Source organism: Urtica dioica, chromosome 1, assembly GCF_054948205.1.
Source record: "Urtica dioica subsp. dioica isolate 48M chromosome 1, U.dioica_male_clone48M_v1_H2, whole genome shotgun sequence".
In the NCBI taxonomy this organism is placed as follows: domain Eukaryota; kingdom Viridiplantae; phylum Streptophyta; class Magnoliopsida; order Rosales; family Urticaceae; genus Urtica; species Urtica dioica.
Window position 1 is genome coordinate 11600933 of NC_142756.1, and position 21178 is coordinate 11622110.

The window sequence follows — 21178 nt, forward strand, 5'->3', positions numbered from 1 at the left end:
CTCGAAGTTATTAGAATTATATTCCAGCTCGTGACACGAAGGGTCAAATATACCGTTATACCCTCGAGTCACTTATGAGCTCAGAGTTCATTGATTCCCTAGCGAAAGATTCCTTTGCTGCTCACAGCACCAAGGTGTCGACAATCGATCGATTCTGGATTCAGCTATCTGGTGAGCGAACACTGACTCTCTTTATTACGAGCTGGATTCCACTTTTGATATTTCCCTTTCATCACTTATTATATAGTCCGGTCTCCCAAAACATAAGTATATACGCATCATTGTAGTTGTGAATGAATGAATTAAAGAGCCGAGTATATAACTCTAATTTCCAAGAGCACCTCATGATTTAGGTTGATGCATATTGTGACCATCATTTGTGACTGTGACACGTCCCATTGTAACGGTCGCTCAAACGATGAACTTAAACGCAACCTATCCAGGTCATGTATGGTACCTGATACAAAATGCTCTTACTTGTTAGATCCAGTCTACAACGAGTTGCACATATGATTACCTATCTAGCTACCCAGGCATAGACTAATCAATGACCAATTTAAGCGCTCCACCCGAGACTTATATCTTTCAAATGAGATGTACAGATATAATCTCAGTTAACACAGAAGGCTGTGGATAAGTCGAATGTTGTTGCCTATAAAGGTTTGCAACTAATATTTTATGTCATTGATTACGTCTTTATATTTTCGTTTAAAAGTAATCTTTAAGTAATCAAAGTAATACCCTCAAGGGTAACGACTCTAATACCCTTATGTGGACAACATTCTCAACATACCCATTGATGGAAAAATGTCCTTAACTTAGAGAAATCTCACACGACGCAAGCGCACGTGTCGTCAAGTAGTAGTTATGAATAGAGCAGGATATCGATCCGACGAGGACTTGTATTAAGTTTCGATCTAAACGCTTTAGGTTTTTCCTTTTTATGAATTGTAAAATAAGTAAAGATGGGAGGTTTATTTTGTTGGCTTTTAAATTGTAGAAAAGTAATAAACAAGAAAATGACTAGAACAATTTAAAACTTATTATAAAGCAAGCAATGGACATGATTTCATTAGCTCAATGATACGATTGGTTATGGGAACAAGTATAAGAAAAGGGTAAGAGCGGGAAAACTTAGTCAAATCCCCCTGAACCATCCATCAATATCTCTTGAGTCTTTAGTGATCTAATTGATTGACGAACTTACACCTCTTGGCTTGGATCCTATTAAAACAAAAAATCGCAATGCACCTGAGATTTCAACCAACTACATCTACCTCTTAGGATTTCTATTGATTTAAGTAGATTGGTGATGGGATGGGTCGAGCTCGGTCATTTATTACCTCTCGGTCTCAAAACTAGCCTAAGGATTCACTAATTAGTTAGCTACACTAATTTAAGATAACACACTACCACATCCCATAAAATTATTCTTTTTAACCCACATGAAGCTCAACTATATCCTAAGATGATAAACCAACCAACATCAAATTGCTAACTACATCATACCCCTCTAGAAATTTAGCTACTCATAACTCTAAACAAACAAAGCATAAGAACAATAAGTAAAAGCAGTAGAACAAGATAATAAGAAGACATGGAAACCAATAACAAAAATCATCTCAAACCCAATTCAATAGCAAAATATCAAAATCCACTTCAACAATATTCAAATGAACATGAAAAATCCAATATCCAACAATAAACTAAACTTCAAATCCATTATTCAACTCAAAAGAACTAAAGTCAAGCATAAAACAAGAACAAGAATGGAAATGGAGTTCAAGATAAGAAAACAAAGCGAAAGATAAAGGAAAAGGAGTAACAAATGGAGTGTTGATGATGAGGATGAAGGAGATGTCAACTTCTTCTTCTTCTTCTTCTTCTCCCCTCTAAGAACTCAAGAGCTTTCTCTCTAAAATGGGTCTTAGATATAATTTATGGAATATTCTATAATGTAATGATTTAGACCTAATTAAGAGTATATGGTTGGAGCATTTTGAGCCCTTAGATGGGATCCAAGGGCTAAGATCGATTAGCTAAAAAGTGAGCTCTTTAAAAAAAATCGCTTCCTTGCTCGTACGCGATGTGTGGGACCATGTGCGTGTCGTGTCTTGTGTCCTCGCCTCGCATCGTCGTGCACGCGCCCATCGGGTGAGCCTCGGAGTTGAAATGCATCGCGTACGCGGTGCGTTCATGGGTACACGCAATGCGATATCTCTTTTTAGCGTGTGGTTACGTCGCGTGAGATGGTTAACACGATGCGTTGACTTTTGGGTTGACTTTTCTCCTGCTTTTACTTGTGACTTCTGATGGCCGTAACTTGCACCGTTTAACTCCGATTTAGCTCGTTTTTGTACTAGAGTCTTTTCTCACTCTCTTATACTTGAAAAGTACAAAAAATACAAAAAAATAATAAAATAAAAAAAACTACCAAATAACTCAAATACCTTTAGAACAAGCTTCGATTCTCGTTTAAATGATAAAGAAAAGTGTGAATGAATCTCACTTATCACCTATCACCACTTGTAACGTCGAAGACCTCTCCGTTAGAAAGACTCCCAGGATGATAAATATAATGTCAAGAGTGGTTATCATGCCGCCTTCCATCTAAACATCACCACTTTCCCTTGAGCTCACTACATTTGGATTGCTTGGTGAACTTACTTTGGAGGATGCAAACTCAACCCTAAAATAAAAACTTTATGTTGGAAACTCAACCATAGATTTTTACCCACAAACAAAAATCTCGTTGGAAGAAAAGTTATTAGTAAACTCATGTGCTCTTTTTGCAGATATGTCATCGAAACAGCCATCAATACTAACTATACTTATCTCGATGCCTTTGCTAATTGGCAAAGCAGCGACCTAGACTACACAATCGAAATCCGCAAACATCTCGGACCATATGTGCTTTCTTACCACTCCATCGGATCGCCTAAGTCCAAGCTCTTTCCGCCTCTTTCCCGCATTCACTTGGTCGCAGTGGACATACTGGAACCAAGTATTTACGGGACGCATTCAACTTGATCCCCGTTTTTTCTTCGATTAGACTGCCTAACTCCTAGACAACCTCAAGCATGCGCCTCAAGCTCGACCACCTCTAGTTGCAACTTCCTACAAGTTCCTGCGACTCAGCCCCAAAACAACCTTCCTTAACGTTGGCGTTGCTATTTGTTCTCGCCACAAAAAATGCGGATGAGGCGTCTTCTGAAGAAATACAGTCACAGCCTTCCACATCGCTCCCATTATCGCTGCTAGATCCCGCTATCGCTGAAACTGGCAATCCTTGAAGTTACACTCCCTCAGCTCAACATGAACAATATAAAAATGGTATTCTTAGAATGAAATCAATGAATACGATTTTTCATTTCAGAATTGAAGTTTTAAAAAACTTATTGGAGATAATTCCTTAATTATATAAACTAAATAAGCTATTATATGTACAACAACATTATGCATAAAGAAATTCGTAACATTATCTGTTAGTTTGAATGGTTGGGCTAAACTTTGATATGGGATAAGTAATTAATATTCAAACCCAAAAAACTCAAAGTGGATTCCCATACGCCCAAACAGGCCTCAATTCGATCCACCTTTGACGACAAAATTCCGGGCTTGTAATTGCTGGAGTAATATGCAAATCCTCCAACCATGTTATCCAACACCTCGTCACTAGTCCCACAATAGAGCACGCTTCTTGCACCTTATCATCATTTCAATACAAACACATTCCTTAAATTAACATTAAAATTGCTTATTCTAAAATAAACGTGGATCAATAACACAATAGTAGAAAGCATGTGTAATTGTACACAAAATTCAATTTTTGTAGTAGGTCATAATTGAAATGTATCATAAATATGGAAAATGTATACAATTTGACGAAAAAGATTTCCTTCGAGTTGAAAGTAGTGTTGTTGACCGTAGTCCGCGGTCAACTACGATCAATTTGAAGGCTTCAAGGTTAAATTTTTTTATGTAAAATTGCACATATATTTTGGATATTTAATTTTTGACACAAATAAATTAAATTAGACTCTCTATTACACATAAACTCCAAAATTTTCTCATAGGTTTTCTAACACCTGTGGCATTTAGTTTTTTTTTTCCTATAGTTGCATTTTTACCATTCATTTTTTTCTTCATTTTTCTTAATTTTGACCATCTATTTATTTAATTTTTTTTATTGATGAAAAGGGCATATTCTGAGTTTATAACTAATTTATATATATTTAGTAATACAACATTATTTAATATGCTATTTTATTAAAAAAAAATTAAGCTATAATTTTGGTTGTTTTTTTATTTTTAAATATAATTGAATGAAATCATAGATAAACATGCGCATAAAAAAAGTATATGTTTTCTGACGATATAACGTTTTTGAAAAAAATAATATGAATGGGGGAGTTAGTAAAAGTGTTGTGGGTGCCAAAAATTAAACGGCCTAGGCATTTTTAACTCCAAAAAATATTGAGTTTCAGAGTGTAACTAAACTACTTGAATAATTCAAAAGATACATGTTACGATGGCTAAATATATCCGATCGTCGGAGGAAAAAAAAAAGGTATAAATAAAAGCATACCTTCATAAGCTTCGAGCCTCCAAAATGATTTGTTCTTCATCTCAGGAACCTAAAAGTGATAAACCACATTCCATTTTAAAGGCCACAGTCAGACTAGAGAACGAACCAAATAAAAGAGAATATAATTAGATGTATACATATTGAGTATAGAACTGATAATTTAAGGATATAAATTTTCGGTAGCTATAGCTTACCAAGTTTGTAGTGACGATCCCAGGATGAACTGCAATACAATGAACGTTGGTCCAACCGAGGTCTAACAGATTTCTGCCAAGTGCCTTCAGAAACATGATCTGCATTTTTATCACGAAGAAATTAACTGTTCAAAGTAGCTAAATTATCATCGACAATTAAATTATAATCTTACTATTTAAGAACTCGCCCATATCATTACGTATACGTGTGCTCATACTTATGACTCACAACGTTCAGCTCTCCCTATTATTAAATTTATTCGGACACAAAGCAAACAAATTGCAGACCAAAGGGGTTCATATCATTAGCAGATTGAAAATTCGAAGACAAAAATTTGCTTACGTACATGGGCTAGTTTGCTGGTTCCATATGCCTTTATTCCACCTAATAAGTTACCTTCTTCGATCTTACTTGTTAAAAAATTTGGTCCGACAATTCCCACGTGATGTGACTGCACAATCACACGCTCGCATACATGAATGTATAAGAAATCAAATTTAAGAGGGTCAAATGCTAATATAAAATTTTATAATGGTTAAATGTTAATAAAATTTATTTATATTAGGTATTAATATTGAATTTTGAAGGAGTTTATGAACTTTTAAGTCTTTATTACAAAATCTAAGTGTATAGGAATTTAAGGATTATTAGTTACTAATATTACAATAGAAATTAATTAATGAAAGTCTATACAATAAATTCAAAAACTTAAAAGGCTTATTTCTGAATTTATTATATTTATGAAAACTACTACAGGACTAGAAAACAAAAACGGAAAATACCAGACAGATAGAGTAATTCATTATGTCGAAAAAAAATAGGTTACGTTTCTTGTACATGTAAAACGTCTAAAAAAAACTAACCAAATCTTAGGCATAAACTCAGAGGAAATTGTTTCGGTTCCTTCTGATTGGTCGCCCTACAAACTTTTCGACATCGACTAAAATTAATTGAATAACCAAACTTTAATATATATACATATATATATATAGAGAGAGATAGAGAGAGAGAGAGAGAGAGAGAGAGAGAGATAATATGGAATAGATTGAATATATGTTTGTACTTTAGAAAAGATATTTATTAAGGTTGTGTACAACCGGTTCGATCCAAATCGGTCAAAACAAGCCAGATCAGACCGATCTAGATAGTTTAAAAAGAATTAAATCGGAGCGGACCAAATAAGAAAAAAATTCGGACAAGACCAAACTGATTAAAATGGTATGCTCCGATTTAAACCGTGTTAGATCGTTTTAGTCCATATAATTTTGGACCGTTTAAAATCGGGCCGTTTGATACCGGGCCATTTTTTACTAATTTTTTTATTATATTTTTATTAAATAGTAAGGGGTCCGATTTTGGATTGTTATGGATCGTTTTATACTAGACCGTTTGAGACCAAACTGTTTTAGACATACTTTTATATGATATATATATATATATATATATATATATATATATATATATATCTAAATACTAACCGGTCTAGTCTGGTCTAAATTGCGGTTTAAAAATTTTAAACTTCACTACACCGTTTAACAATCAATAAAATTGCAAAATAGCCAACTTAAACAGTTGTGTTTACCAAAATAGCCAACGTTTTTTAAATATTAGGTAAATAGTCACGGCATTTTATTTAAGCGTATATTTACAAAAAAATATCCATAAATAAGTTCAAAATTTTTTGGATATTAATGGGTATTTTTGTGATGCGCTTGTAAATAAGCGTAAATAAAATGCAGTGACTATTTACCTAAGATTTACGAAACGTTGGTTATTTTGCAAAAGCAAACGTTTAAGTTGATTATATACCTAATGGACCCTTTAAAAATACAAACCGGACAATTGAAATCGTAAACCGTTCAGAAATTAACTGTGCTAACTTTTTAGTAATAAGACTCAAAGGAGCGTAATAAGCATAAATACTCCTTTATTTTCTAAACATAAAAAATTTAGTCCTTAAATATTTTAATTTTAATTTCATTCTTGAACTTTTTGAGTTTCAAGTCATCCTTAACTATTAAACGTTTCAAATTTAGTCCCTGGATTTTTTTATTATTAAATATTTCATGCTTATACTCCTTATAGTATTTTAATTTTATCCTTGACTTACCAATAACATACATAATAAATAACCCAATAATTGCGACATCATAAAATTTTAGTGAGTAAATTGATATTAGAGTATGTAAACATCTCAGCCATTGGATCTAGTTTGTTAGTGATCAATGGCTGAGATTATGTCATCCAAGTGTATTTATCTTCAAGTGTAACAACCACGTGAATCAGTTAGTCAATCAAATCAGTTACACATCTCTCTTCTCTCTCTATCTCTAGTTCGTTACACAAGCTCGTTGAGCTTCTTCATGGTATCAGAGCTCAGTTTTTAGCTCAAGCGATCTCAATCGTCCTCGTCAATGGCGTCACAAGGAAGTCACTCTGTTCTTCCTGAAGATCGAACTCAGGCGTATCAGAATTACATTCCGCACGTAAATCCTCTTTCTCTGAAACTTGATCGCAACAATTTTCAATTCTGGACCTCGCAAGTGCTTTCAACCACTAGAGCGCATGGCCTGAATGGTTTCTTGCTTGGAACGATTCGATGCCCTCCTCAATTTCTCGAATCTGTGAATGAAAGTGGCGTGACAACTCGAAGTCATAACTCAGAGCATGTGCTTTGGATGAGGCACGATCAGTTCTTGTTGAGCTGGTTATTTCAATCGATCTCCGAATCGATGTTAGGTCACATCAATCGGTGCACGAACTCTGCAGATGTGTGGTCAACTCTCAAGTCAATCTTTGGAACTGCGTCTAAAGCTAGAGTTCTTCAACTCCGATTCTCGCTTCACACGATGAAGAAAGGAAACCTTAGCATCGATGAATTCATACTGAAGATGAAGAATGTCGCTGATAATCTCAGCTCTGCAGGATTACCAGTGAATGATGATGATCTGGTTCTCTATGTTCTAGGAGGTCTTGACTCTGAGTATGAGTCTGTGGTGGTGAATCTGACTAGTAGATCAGACAGTCCAACACTACAAGAGGCACAATTTGCTCTCCAGTCTCAAGAAATGAGAATTGAAAGTCAGAACTCGGTCAATCTCTTAGATCCAGTCTCAGCACCAATGGCTCACTTTGCAAGTCGAGGTGGCAGAGGAAATTTCAACAACAATGGTGGTAGAAACTCAAATGCTCGAGGTAGAGGACGTGGAGGCAGGTCTGGTGGTCGCAACAACAACAACAACAGGCCTACTTGTCAAATCTGTGGAAGAGTTGGACATGTCGCCTTCAAATGCTTCAACAGATTTGATCCATACTTTCAAGCAGCACAGCAAAACTCACCTCAAGGCACTGGAAGTCAAAAGTTCCAATCAAAGGCCTGGTAATGTGGCTCAGGCATACATCACAGCTGGTTAAGATCAAGGCACTGACTCGGGGTGGTACCTAAATTCTGGAGCCACAAATCATGTCATAGCTGAACTCAGCAATCTCAACATCCATCAGGACTACAAAGGCAAAGAAAAGCTGATAGTTGGTAATGGTTCTAAACTCCCTATCTTGCATATTGGTAATACTGATTTAAGCACTCACTCTGGTTCACTCTTGCTCAAAAAAATTCTACATGTGCCTTCAATAACCAAGAATCTAGTCAGTATCTTGGTAATACTGATTTAATCACTCACTCTGGTTCACTCTTGCTCAAAAACATTCTACATGTGCCTTCAATAACCAAGTATCTAGTCAGTATCTCTCAATTTACCAAAGACAACAACATTCTAATTGAGTTTTATCATGATAAATGCTTAATCAAGGACAAGGATACGATGAGAACTCTGCTGGTTGCAACACTTAAAGGAGGACTGTATCAGCTTCACTTGTCTAAGATTTCAAAGCATTTGAAGCCAAAAATACAAGCCTTTGTGTCCTCTCTACATAGTCCAATGTTTTCTGTCAAGAATAAAGTCTGTGATAGGTCTTTTTCAGATATGTCAATGTTGTACAATTCATATCCTTACAATCCTAGTGAGTCAGACAATGTTCATAGCTCTTTTGCTTGTAATACTAGTTCTAATAATGCTAGTACTCAGGATGTAAACATTTGGCATCAAAGACTTGGTCACCTCTCAAAAGAAATACTTGAATGTGTGTTAAAATCTCTGAATTACTCTCTATCTGTCAAACAACTCACCTTCTGCAAATCATGTGCTGTTGGCAAAATGCATCAGTTTCACTTTACAAAGTCAGAAACAAAAACCACAAAACCCTTTCAGCTAATACACTCTGATCTTTGGGGGCCCTCACCTGATCTTTCAGTCACTGGTTTCAAGTACTACATTCATTTTGTAGATGACTTTACACGGTTCACATGGATCTACCCCCTCAAAACAAAATTTGAAACTAAACAAGTCTTTCTCAGATTTCTAGCCTATGTGGAAAGGCAATTCAGTGTCAAAGTCAAAACAATTCAAACAGATTAGGGAGGTGAATTTAGACCCCTTGCAAAGTCCTAGGTGACCTTGGTATAGTTTTCAGACATCCATGTCCCCATACCCATCAACAAAATGGGAAAGCTGAAAGAAAACATCAACATTTCACAAAACTAGGGCTCACTCTTCTAGCTCAATCAGAGTTGCCTTACACTTTTTGGTGGGATGCCTTTGTCTCTGTTGTTTTTATTATCAACAGAATTCCCTCAGCCACACTAAAAATGCAGTCACCCTTTGAACTCCTCTTCAAAACCAAACCAGACTACAAATTCTTCAAAGTTTTTGGATGTGCATGTTATCCCCATCTCAAACCCTACAACACAAACAAGTTCAGATTTAAGTCAACTCAATGTGTTTTTCTTGGTTATAGTCCCTTACACAAAGGATATAGGTGTCTGAGTCCATCTGGTAGAGTCTATGTTGCAAGATCTGTACTTTTTGATGAAACAGTTTTTCCCTACAAAAGTTTCTCCATTCAGCCCCAAGTTACAACACCAAACTTCCCAATATCATCAAAACAACCTGGCATGTCTATTCTTGGACCATATCCCATTATCCCTAGTCAAAACACTCTCTCTCACACTGGCCCTAATCAGTCCATCTCTTCTATTCACCAAACCTTCTCATCAGACTCACCACACAGCCAACTCTCTTCTCTCCTTCAAACCATCCTCAACCCCACAAACAACCAGCTCACCCCATATAACACCAGAACTGCCAATCACAAACACTCACACCATGGTCACTAGAGCCAAAAATGGAATCACCAAACCAAGAGTGTTTAATGTCATGTCACCCTTATGCAATATAGAGATTGAACCTACTACTGCTAGTGAAGCTATTGCTAACCGTGGTTGGAAGAGTGCTATGGACTATGAACTTGCAACTCTGCAGAGAAATGGCACTTGGAGTCTAGTTCCCTACAACTCATCAATGATGATAGTTCAAAACAAGTGGGTCTACAGCGTCAAACACAAAGCCGATGGCTCCTTGGACAAGCTGAAGGCAAGATTGGTCGCAAAAGGGTTCCAACAAACTGCAGGAGTGGATTTCTTTGAGACATTCAGTCCCGTGATCAAGCCAGTCACTCTCAGAGTAATTTTTACACTTCCAGTGACCAACAAGTGGGATATTCAACAAGTGGATATCAACAATGCCTTTCTAAATGGCAAGATCAACGAAACTGTGTATATGATGCAACCAGATGGCTTCATCAACAGCTCTAAGCCAGATCATGTGTGTCTACTACATAAAGCCATCTATGGTTTAAAACAAGCCCCCAGGGCATGGTATGAAGAACTGAGTCAAGCACTACTCAGATGGGGCTTCATCAACTCTTGCTCAGATCCCTCCTTGTTTATCTACAACCGTGGCAATACCTGCATTTTTCTACTCGTCTATGTAGATGACATTTTGGTCATCGGTAATGACAAGGTTCTAATCAACAAGGCAATATCTGATCTCAACAAATCCTTCACTCTAAGGACACTTGGGCATCTAAACTACTTCTTGGGGTTTGAAGCTACACGCAGCACTGATAGCTTATGCCTCACGCAACAGAAGTATGTGCGTGATCTTCTAATCAAGACCAAGATGGCTGACTCCAAACCATGTCCCACGCCAATGTGTCAAAGTCAGAAGCTACACAAAGAGGATAGTCCAGCTTTTGAAGACCCCTCTCTGTATAGAAGTGTCATTGGCTCGTTGCAGTACCTAACAATGACAAGGCCAGATATCTCATTTGTTGTGAACAAGCTAAGTCAGTTTATGCAAACACCAACTGTGAATCACTGGAGTGCTTGCAAAAGAATGCTCAGATATCTAGCAGGATCACCTTGTCAGGGCCTACGGTTCACGGCTGCAACCAACATGACCCTGTCAGCCTTTATAGATGCATATTATGCTAGCAACATCGATGATCGTCGTTCAACAACAGGGTTATGTGTTTTTCTTGGGGATAATCTGCTCACGTGGCTATCCAAGAAACAGGCAGTGGTCTCAAGGAGCTCCACATAGTCCGAATACCGTGCCTTGGCCACCACGGCATCCGAAATCATGTGGCTACGCTCTCTCTTCACTGAACTAGGCATCTCAGTTAATGTTGCACATGTGGTGATCTGGTGTGATAACATAGGTGTTGGGGCTTTGGCAAACAACCCTGTGTTTCATTCACGGACTAAGCATGTTGAAGTAGACGTTCACTTTGTCAGAGAAAAGGTCGTTGCGCGCAGGCTTGGTTGAAGTTCGTTATGTTCCAACTGGAGATCAAGTCGTCGATGCCCTCACAAAGCCCTTAGCTATTCCTCAGTTTGTCAAGTTGTGTTCCAAGTTCAATCTGGCTTTATCGGTTTGAACTTGAGGGGGATGTATTAGAGTATGTAAACATCTCAGCCATTGGATCTAGTTTGTTAGTGATCAATGGCTGAGATTATGTCATCCAAGTGTATTTATCTTCAAGTGTAACGAACACGTGAATCAGTTAGTCAATCAAATCAAATCAGTTACACATCTCTTTCTCTCTCTCTCTCTCTCTCTCTCTCTCTCTCTCTCTCTCTCTCTCTCTCTCTCTCTCTCTCTCTCTAGTTCGTTACACAAGCTCGCTGAGCTTCTTCAATTGGCGACATAATCCAAATTTTTGACCAAAAATTATTAAAATTAAAGAATTTTTATCAATTAAGTGATAACTACACTTTATTTTGATAAGACGGCATCTTTTATAATGTATAATTATTTTAAACTGCAACCATATAATGAATAATTGAAATAAGGAAAGAAATAACAGTATAGAAGAATAGCGATTATTCCAGTTAAATTTATAGTCCAATTATGTAAATATTGAAAATAGAGCTCAGCTCATGCTTAGTTTTATTTCTTAGTGTGACATATACGTGTTATCTTAGTATATATTTTTTCTTAATTATTCAATAGTTAGGCTTAAACTTAAATTAAATGGTCCAAAAATGGGCCATATATGTCTAACTCTCTACTAAAAATATCATATTGGTATAACTCTACTAAACTCAACTTATCGTCAGACTAATTTAAATTGAGTTTAGTTTACGATAAAATATTTATTATATTGAAATCGAATAAACTCAACTTGAAAATTTTATTGACAAACTATCATATTTTAACTTTCTAACTTAATCCCTTCAATTTATTTTTAATTTTTAAGTTATGCATTTTACAATTGATTTATATTAATTTAGTCGCTAAGTTTTTATAATTTTTTTTTGGCTCGATGTTTTATCATCTTGGAAATCTTTAGAATTATGTTTGATTTTTGTTAAGTTTAGGTATGAAATTAGAAGAAATAAAAAAAAAAGGTTAAAAACATTAGAAGTAGAAAAAAAAAATTAAAGGTTAGGGAATTTATAAGAAAAAATCTAAAAAGTTACAAAAAATTATAAAAATTAATAGGGTAAGCACAAAACTATTATAGTAAAAATTTTAGGATATATATATATATATATATATATATATATATATATATCGATTAAAATTTTTAAGGGTGAAATTATTAAAATTAAAAATGTTTATGGACAAAATTGGAAACATTTTAAATTTGAGGTTAAATCGTTAAATTCAAAACAATAGGACTACATGTATCAATTTCTCACAAAAGAAAGTTTAAGTAGTTGTACCACAGAGTTGACGTGGACAACACGTGAAGTGGTGGCTCTGAGCATGGAAGGTAGAAGTAACAACGTTAACAATGTTGGTGCAACATGATTCACTTGCAAATGGTGCTCAAGACCGTCATCTGAAATTTGTTGTCTACCTACATATTTTTATATCAAATTTAAGGTGTTCTAGTTGTAACGTGAACTGAAATAATTTATAAGACCATCTCCGATCCATAACATTAAAATGGTGCAATTTTGCACCAAGTCAAATAGTGTTTTTATCTCCAACCTATAACACCAAATACCACACCAAAAATAATATTCTTTTTTTTATACTTTTTCATATTACTTCATATCAATTACAAATTAACCCCTTTATTAATTTATTATGTCAATAATAAGCTTATGAAATAGTATATTATTTTTTTGTATCAACATATCAAATTAATTTACAATATTATTAAGTATTATGTTAATACTACAAAATGAATATATAAAAAAATCACCCTAGAAAAATAGACATACTGGGATAACATTATAGAATAAAGATTACATAAATAAATTACATTTCATTAGTAAAATTAAATATATAATATTAAACTGAACAAAAGAAACACACACATAAAAATAAAGCATACAAAAACACTGATACTCGCTAATCGGTATCATTAGTATACTCGCTATTCGAGCAATACTTCAACAGCATCCGAGCACCCAACTCTGATGATATGCCGAACTATTAAATAATAGTTTTTTCATGTAATTTGTGATTTTTATCTGCTTATGTATGCTCTTGTATTTTTTTTCCATTATGTTGTGTGTGGCAAGTATAATTTTTATTGAGATTATACTTTTATGATTTTTAGTATATTGTTGTTTATTTTATTTGATATGTGATTGGTGTTTATTTTATTTGATAGGTAATTGGTGTTAAATTAATGTTATATATTTTCATAAATTATTTAAATAGGTTCAAAATTATAAATATATTTTATTTGAGGATGAATTTGCAATTAATAATTTTGTTGCACCAAAATGGTGATAATAAATAGTGTTGCACCAAATATGGTGATAAACTATTCACTGCATCATTTTGGTGTAAAATATGGTGTGGGTTGGAGCAAAATCCATACCAAATATATCACTTTCCACGTCAAAATGGTGTGGTTGGAGGTGATCTTAGTAAAAAAAATGATTTTACCAAAATTGTGAGTATTTTAAGAAAAAAAATTGACCAATTTCTTTTAATTTTTCTAATTTCAAACCATGACTATCCATCGACAAATTTGTCAATAAATAACTGTATGTATTGACAAAACTATAGCCAATGTTTTAGTTTCTATTAGATATTTGTAACTAACTAGGCCACCTAAAACCTTTGATTTGGGATCTAGCCTATGTTTGGAGATTTTTAGGGAAATAGCCAAACGTATTAGGTGGTAAAATATTTTTTACTTTTTTGTCCTTCAATAATTAAGATAGTTTTTTAAAATCACGTTATTTTTTTTTTCCTTTTTTGTGCATGTTAAATTCCTATTTTGTAGAAAGTAGTTACCAAATATTAGAATTCACGTTTTCTCTCTCTCTCTCTCTCTCTCTCTCTCTCTCTCTCTCTCTCTCTCTCTCTCTCTCTCTCTCTCTCCCTCTCTCCACAAAACCAGATCTGGGTTTTTTTTAACCTTCAACACGCCAAGATGAAGAGGAAGACACCGAGGTCGCGGGCCAAGGGGGCAGTTCAGCCGAAGAAGTTGTCGCCGATGACGCATATCGGCCGGAGGCGGCGAAGGCTCGTCGGAGCCAGATAGACGTCCACATGAGGCGGTTGACGAGAGCGTAGGGGAGGGAGTCGGTGTTCTCGGAGTCCGGAGAGAGGCCGTGGTCGGCACTCCGGAAGGGGGTCGCGACGAGCCTCACGGCGGTGGTTGGCGGGAGAGACGATCGGAGCTTGGTTAGAGGTGGCCCGACTCTCACTGTTAATTTTTTTTTAACAGTGAAGATTTTCGAATGTCATTCTTTGGAAAAATGTAGAGGTACAGATTATTTATTTACAGTTATTTCCATTTATTTCCATTCAGATTACTTAAATGTGGAGAATGAGATAATTTCCAGTAATTTACGTTTATTATCTGTGTTGACAGGTTCTTACACAGTAACGTCAGTCTTGGTGAAGCCGTTCTAGATTAGCGCGCCGCGTGATTAATCATATCTTTGATAAAATATTTTTGTTGAGATTTCTTAGAGGATTAAGACTACGTATAACAATTTTGAAATTGTCTGTTATTTTATATCGTTATTGCCTATTATTTAATATAATTATATTCATTATTTCTATTTGATTAAGTAAAATGGCAAATTAGTCTATTAATTATTGACACCTAAGCACGTTGGCTATTTTCCTAAGGCTTTGTTTGGTAGAGAGGAGGGAAATATGGGAGGAGGGATTGAAGAGGAGGGAAATGGAAGGAAAAGAAATGGATGGATTGTATCTTTCCAAAAACTTGATTGGTATGTTAAGAGGAAAGATTAAAATTCATCAACTTGTTGTTTGGTATAAATAATAAAGAAAAACATGACTATTTTTTATTATACTAATGACATTAATAACTCTTTTATTATATGAGACCAAATTGTGTAATTTATCCAAAAATAATTTGAACAATTTAATATATATATATATATATATATATATATATATATTAATATTTATATATTGTAAAATATGTGAGTAAAATAACTATATTGTCTACATATCAAATATATAATCAAAGTACATAAATAAAAGTATATAACATTAATTTTAAAATTATGTTTAATTTTTACTCATTTTTGTTTCACATCCAAAATAATTTAGAAAATAAATTGTGTATAAAATAATTAGATACTATGAAATTGCATCAATAAATATTATAAATGTAATTTTCATGAATAAATTGCTATGGATTTCTACAATTCTTCCAAAATGGAGGGGAAAGTTTTTTGGTGGGTCCCACGGATACAAATCCATCCCTCCATTTTTTCACTTCCTACCAAACAAAGCAAATGTATAATCCATCCCTCCAAATCCCTCCTATATAATCCATCCCTCCTCTTTTCTCTCATACCAAACAAGGCCTAAAAGTTATGAAACATAGGCTAAAAACAAATTATATAGTTTCAAACTGACTATTTTGCTACACTGCCCTTTCTATTAATACATAGTCACGAACTCAAATATCGTTCATGTTGTAAAAACATTACATGAATAATAAACTATTTTCTTCATCATTTCTCTTGATAAACTCGAATCTTAATGCATATACTAATTATACAAACCATGGTCTTTCGACAAAATTGGTAGAAAATCCTCGCCGAAAATATTCTTAAAAAATCAGTGCTGGTCACTTCTAAATCTAATATTGATGCATATATATGTTAGTATTGGTTTATAGTTTATTTGCTACTAATGATGGTTCATAGCTATAAAAGTGAAGTTTTATTTTAAAAGCTGTGCTACTGTTTAACAATTTAATTAATAGTTTCAATTTCCATGGATATGAAATCGCTGAATTTATACAAATAATTAACAAATTAGTCATATTTACACTTTTAGATTGCTATTTAGCTAATCTTTGATAAATATTTGGTAAATAACCAATCTTTGATACGATTACAATTATTTACACTATTATTTACAAGTGATTACACAGAAGTTCGCTATTTATTAAATATATACTAAAAATTGACTAAATAAAAATCATACATGTAAATATGACTATATATTTACTGGACCCAAATTTAAAAACATCGTTCATAATTAGAGTCAGTTTCTATCATAAACTATTGTTCATAATACCTACAAAGTCATTTTGTATAAATTGAAGTGTTTAACTTTCAGATCATATACACTATCTAACAATGAATTAGTATATGTAGCTTATTGGTTATCAGTAAATTATAAATGAAGGGAGATACATGCCCAACACAATTAGCAAAAAAATCCATAACTATAAATAGGTCCGTAAAATAAAATTTAAAAAAAATACTCTCTTGTTAGGTCCAATGTTCCGGCTCTACTAAGCTCTGCAAGATATTACTAAGAAATTTAAACTTTTAAATAAGAACATACAGCTAAAGGTTGATGGTTAACCGATTCTCACTGAAAATTTAAGTTGAGATTAACTAAGAGTGCAAATGGCCACTTAAGAAAAACTCAAACCTTCTTAAGATGGCATTTCAACCATAGTTGATGGTTAACCGATTCTCACTGAAAATTTAAGTTGAGATTAAATAAAGGTTAACCGAGGTTGATCAGTTGTTTTTAACCAGGGAAAAATTACATAAAATGATATGGTCTTAGGCTAGTTTGGTTCCATTTGTTATTATTGTTTTAACATTTAAATAAAAGTTAACTGGATTTAGGTGTGTGAAATTTATGTTTGTCTACAAAATAGATAAAACCCTGAAAACAATTATCAAAAATTTGAAGAAAAAAATAATTTAAATTGAATAACTTATGGAGCGTTTTTACATGTGCTGTCATCAGAATTAATAAGTTAATAGAATCTTATATAAAGATTATACTAAAATATAAATATTTTAAAAGTAGATTTCTTACTGAATTCGGAAATAATAATTTCTGAAATGAAATCTCAGAGATAATTAATAAAACGAAAAGAACATTTACCTCGCAAACGCAAGATTCCAGCATTATTGATAAGAATGTGGAGAGGTTTCACAAGTTGATCCCACTCTACAGCAAACTGGCGTACAGAACTTAAAGATAGCAGATCCAATTCCATTATCTACAATAATATTTATTGCTCTCGTCAACTACACACAATAATATTTATTGCTTCTCGTCAAACTACACACAATAATATTTATTGCTCTCGTCAACTACACAAAACCTTTGGGATACACTATTTCACGAAATCACCGTTAATACATGAAGATAGAATACTATAGTTTTTTGTCCCATAGACATAAATAATGCATATTATCACTAAATTTATTATGAATATCACTTCTCATTTAACTTTATTATGGAGCTGTGCAAAAGATATAGTATGCTTAAATATTTAGTGATTCAAGAAACTCGGTTCATTTACTCATATGTCTCCATTAAGGTGTGAAGAGACAATATTTGGTATATGGAAATATAGCATGCTTTAGTGTGGTAGTTGATTGAAACCATTACTTTATTTTGAAATGTACATATAACTAATTTAGGACCCACTATGCATTGAGAACATTAATCTTCTATTTTTCGCTGCTTTTTTTTGTGATTGATTGCCTTTATCGTCTAGTATAGTTCTGATTCAAGGAAAGTCTCACAACTTTACGTAAATATATAATACAATTAGCGCTGAAAAAAAAAATAAAAAAATAAAAAATAAAAACAGTCACATAATAAAGGGTTGAATTAATCATAATCCTTGACTAAAAATTAAACTGAAGTGTTCACAAGTGGAAAAAAGGACTAAAAAAGTGGGTTCCAGTTTCCAAACTTAAACAAATCCCACATGCCTGTATAGAACTAAGCCAAATATCTTCCCTTGTCAGATGGACGAGAAACAATAACGATGCTAATAAAAAACAGAAGTACTAATTATATTATAATCAGATTCAAACAAAATCAAACACTAAAAGAGATGTTAACGAATCACAAATTTTACTGCTAGAAGATCCAGACTGGAAGGAAAAAAAATAAATAAATAAGTGAAGTTTAATTAGATTAAATTATGTGTTACCTTCACATTCAAAGCTTTTCCATTTTGTGATTCTGCTCTCCACTGCTCATATATTCTGTTCGCAGCGTCGACATTCCGACATGCCATCACAACGTTGGCACCGGCCATTGCAAGTTCTCTGTTGCACCAAATTATGCATAAAATAAAACTCAGTATATTTGTATTTAGAGCCATAAAATTTTCTTTTGTATAGTGGTTTTTTTTAAGAGATATAGAAGAACCTGGCTGTGTGAAAACCAATACCGCTTGTTGTTCCGGTGACGATAACATTGAGACCCACCAAATGGCTTGGAAGAAGAAGAGGAGATGAACGAATATGGTACGTTGTGATCTTTTGAAGAAGAATTGCCTTCATAGTCTCCCATATACCTCTCACCCACGTTCTTCTTTCTATCTCCATTTTTGTTGTCTTCTCTCTCAAATTTTATTTGGCTATACTAATTAAATATGAGAATATATATATAAAATCATAAGAACAGTGATTAGTAACTGGAAGTCAAGCAAAGCATCTTAGATTACCTGGTTTTATTAACCAGATGATTCTCTCACTATGCTTATAAAGTACACGTGTGTACGTGCCAGATATAAATGGGTAAGAAAAATGAATAAATAACTACATAAATCTGAAGAGTGAAAACGATATTACACCGAACACAATGATTCCTTTTTCTATTGTGTGATGTACTAAATAGGATATGTCCAATTATGTATGATTCAAAGTCACGTAGCACATGATTATAAAATCATCACCCAATTTCATGCGTGATCCAAAATTATTTCACACATCCTATGGCGATTATATATTTACATCTACAAAATTAATAATATATTTAAAAAAAAAAAAAAAAAAAACCTCCTCATCAAATCAGATCCCTGGAGATAGCATTTTTTTAATCAAAACTTTTTAGTACAAATAGTCTAGCTTATTATTACTAAATTGGCATGTAGGCCCCTAATTAAACTATTTTTTTGAAGGAAAAAAAAAGTCCTCAAACTATAGAGTTTATAGTATTTTAATCCTTTTAATAAAGATAATCATTTTAATGAGATCTATCTCTTTAAAAAAAAAGATAATATACATTCAACTGTGAATAATTTTAATTTTAAAGAATAAAATAATTTAATCTAACCCTAATAGCATTAGAAACACTAAATACAAGTTAAATAATTTTAATTTGTTGAAGTGATATTGTGTTTTAATGATACTTGTAAAATATGAATCTTGTAAATACGATTTTAATTGTTTGGATATTGATTTCAGAAATTAAAATAAAATTGACTAATAATATATTATCGAATCGATAATATAAGAAGAAACGGTTTGAAATAGTCCAATGATTACCTTAATTAAAATTATTGCGCAACCATACAAATATTATAAGATAGCTAACTCTTTCATCTCTAATAGTTCACAAAGTAACTTAAATAATAAACTACGTAATAATTTGTTGAACATTTTATAATGAGATTAATGTGGCAACAATAAATTAAGGGTTTTATAGTTATATAGTCATATAAAAATTTTAAGTTTGCAAAATAGTCAAACATTTAGTTAATAATAGTTAATTAGTCATTAATTATATTAATAAGAATTAATTGAATTTTTTAAAATAATTTCCTCCTATTGACAATAAATTGTCATGATTTAGTTGGTCAAATAATTGTTGATTAATTATATTTAAGCCATTTTCATATATTTACATATGTAAATAGGTAAATAGTCACTTCCATTTATTAAGCCACGTCATCTCTTTTTAGCTAAGATTTACGAAACTTTGGCTAACATTTTAATTGGCTATTTACCTAATTTATATAGTCAATTTAAACGTTTGATATTGCTATAGCCAATGTTTGGTAAATCTTATGTAAATAGTCACTTTCAGACGTAAATCTTAGGTAAATAACAAACGTTTGATATATGAAAATGGTTATTTACCTAAGATTTATGTCTAAAAGTGGTTATTTACCTAAGATTTACCAAACGTTGGCTATTTAGTGTCAAACGTTTAAGTTGGTTATTTTTTTAATTGACCCATCAAATTAACTATGATAATATTATAAACTAAATTAACTAAACTTTAGTTATTTTTTTATTATCTGATAATTTAGCTGCCATAAACATATATATATATATATATGTATGTATATATATATATATATATATATATATATATATATGTATACAGGCACAAAGCCACATGGGAGTGAAAGGGGTTATAGCCCCCCCTCAAATTTGTTTTTTCACTTTTTGCCCATTTTTTATTTTATTTAATTTTACATTTTTCTACCCTCAAAATTTACAAATCAACCCCCCTGGAATTTTTTGTTGCAAATTAGCCCCCCTAATCTAGATACCTGACTTCATCCTTGTATGTGTGTGTGTGTGTGTGTGTGTATATATATATATATATATATATATATATATATATATACTAGTCTGAAACATGTGCTTCGCACGTGGTGTTTGAAGTTGAATCAGTAAATAATTAAAATATGTTCATGAAAAGAGAAGGTCAAGTGAATCTTTTAACTTCTTACCAAGGTCCAACATTTCTC

At 33.1% G+C, this 21178-nt stretch overlaps 1 protein-coding gene across 2 annotated transcripts; it reads right to left on the reverse strand.

Moving 5' to 3' along the window:
- Positions 1–3406: 3406 nt before the first annotated feature.
- Positions 3407–19196, reverse strand: LOC149407225 (dehydrogenase/reductase SDR family member FEY-like). Of its 2 annotated transcripts, XM_089627546.1 has the most exons (8): positions 18844–19190; positions 18623–18740; positions 17557–17674; positions 12912–13048; positions 5130–5234; positions 4783–4881; positions 4589–4637; positions 3407–3706 (listed from the first exon to the last, which is right to left on the reverse strand). In XM_089627546.1, the coding sequence occupies exons 1-8, from the start codon at positions 19020–19022 to the stop codon at positions 3504–3506; spliced, it is 1008 nt and encodes a 335-aa protein (XP_089483672.1). In that variant the 5' UTR covers positions 19023–19190; the 3' UTR covers positions 3407–3503. The 2 variants fall into 2 exon arrangements, with proteins under 2 accessions (XP_089483672.1, XP_089483681.1); XM_089627555.1 differs by lacking the exon at positions 5130–5234 and having other exon boundaries at positions 18844–19196.
- Positions 19197–21178: the final 1982 nt, after the last annotated feature.

Coding starts and splice junctions, on each gene's coding strand:
- LOC149407225 (XM_089627546.1), bottom strand. CDS start 19,022: ATGGAGATAGAAAGAAGAACGTGGGTGAGAGGTATATGGGAGACTATG. Junction 4,882..5,129: donor GAACCAGCAAACTAGCCCAT/GTACGTAAGCAA, acceptor ATAAAAATGCAG/ATCATGTTTCTGAAGGCACT. Junction 4,638..4,782: donor GGATCGTCACTACAAACTTG/GTAAGCTATAGC, acceptor TATCACTTTTAG/GTTCCTGAGATGAAGAACAA.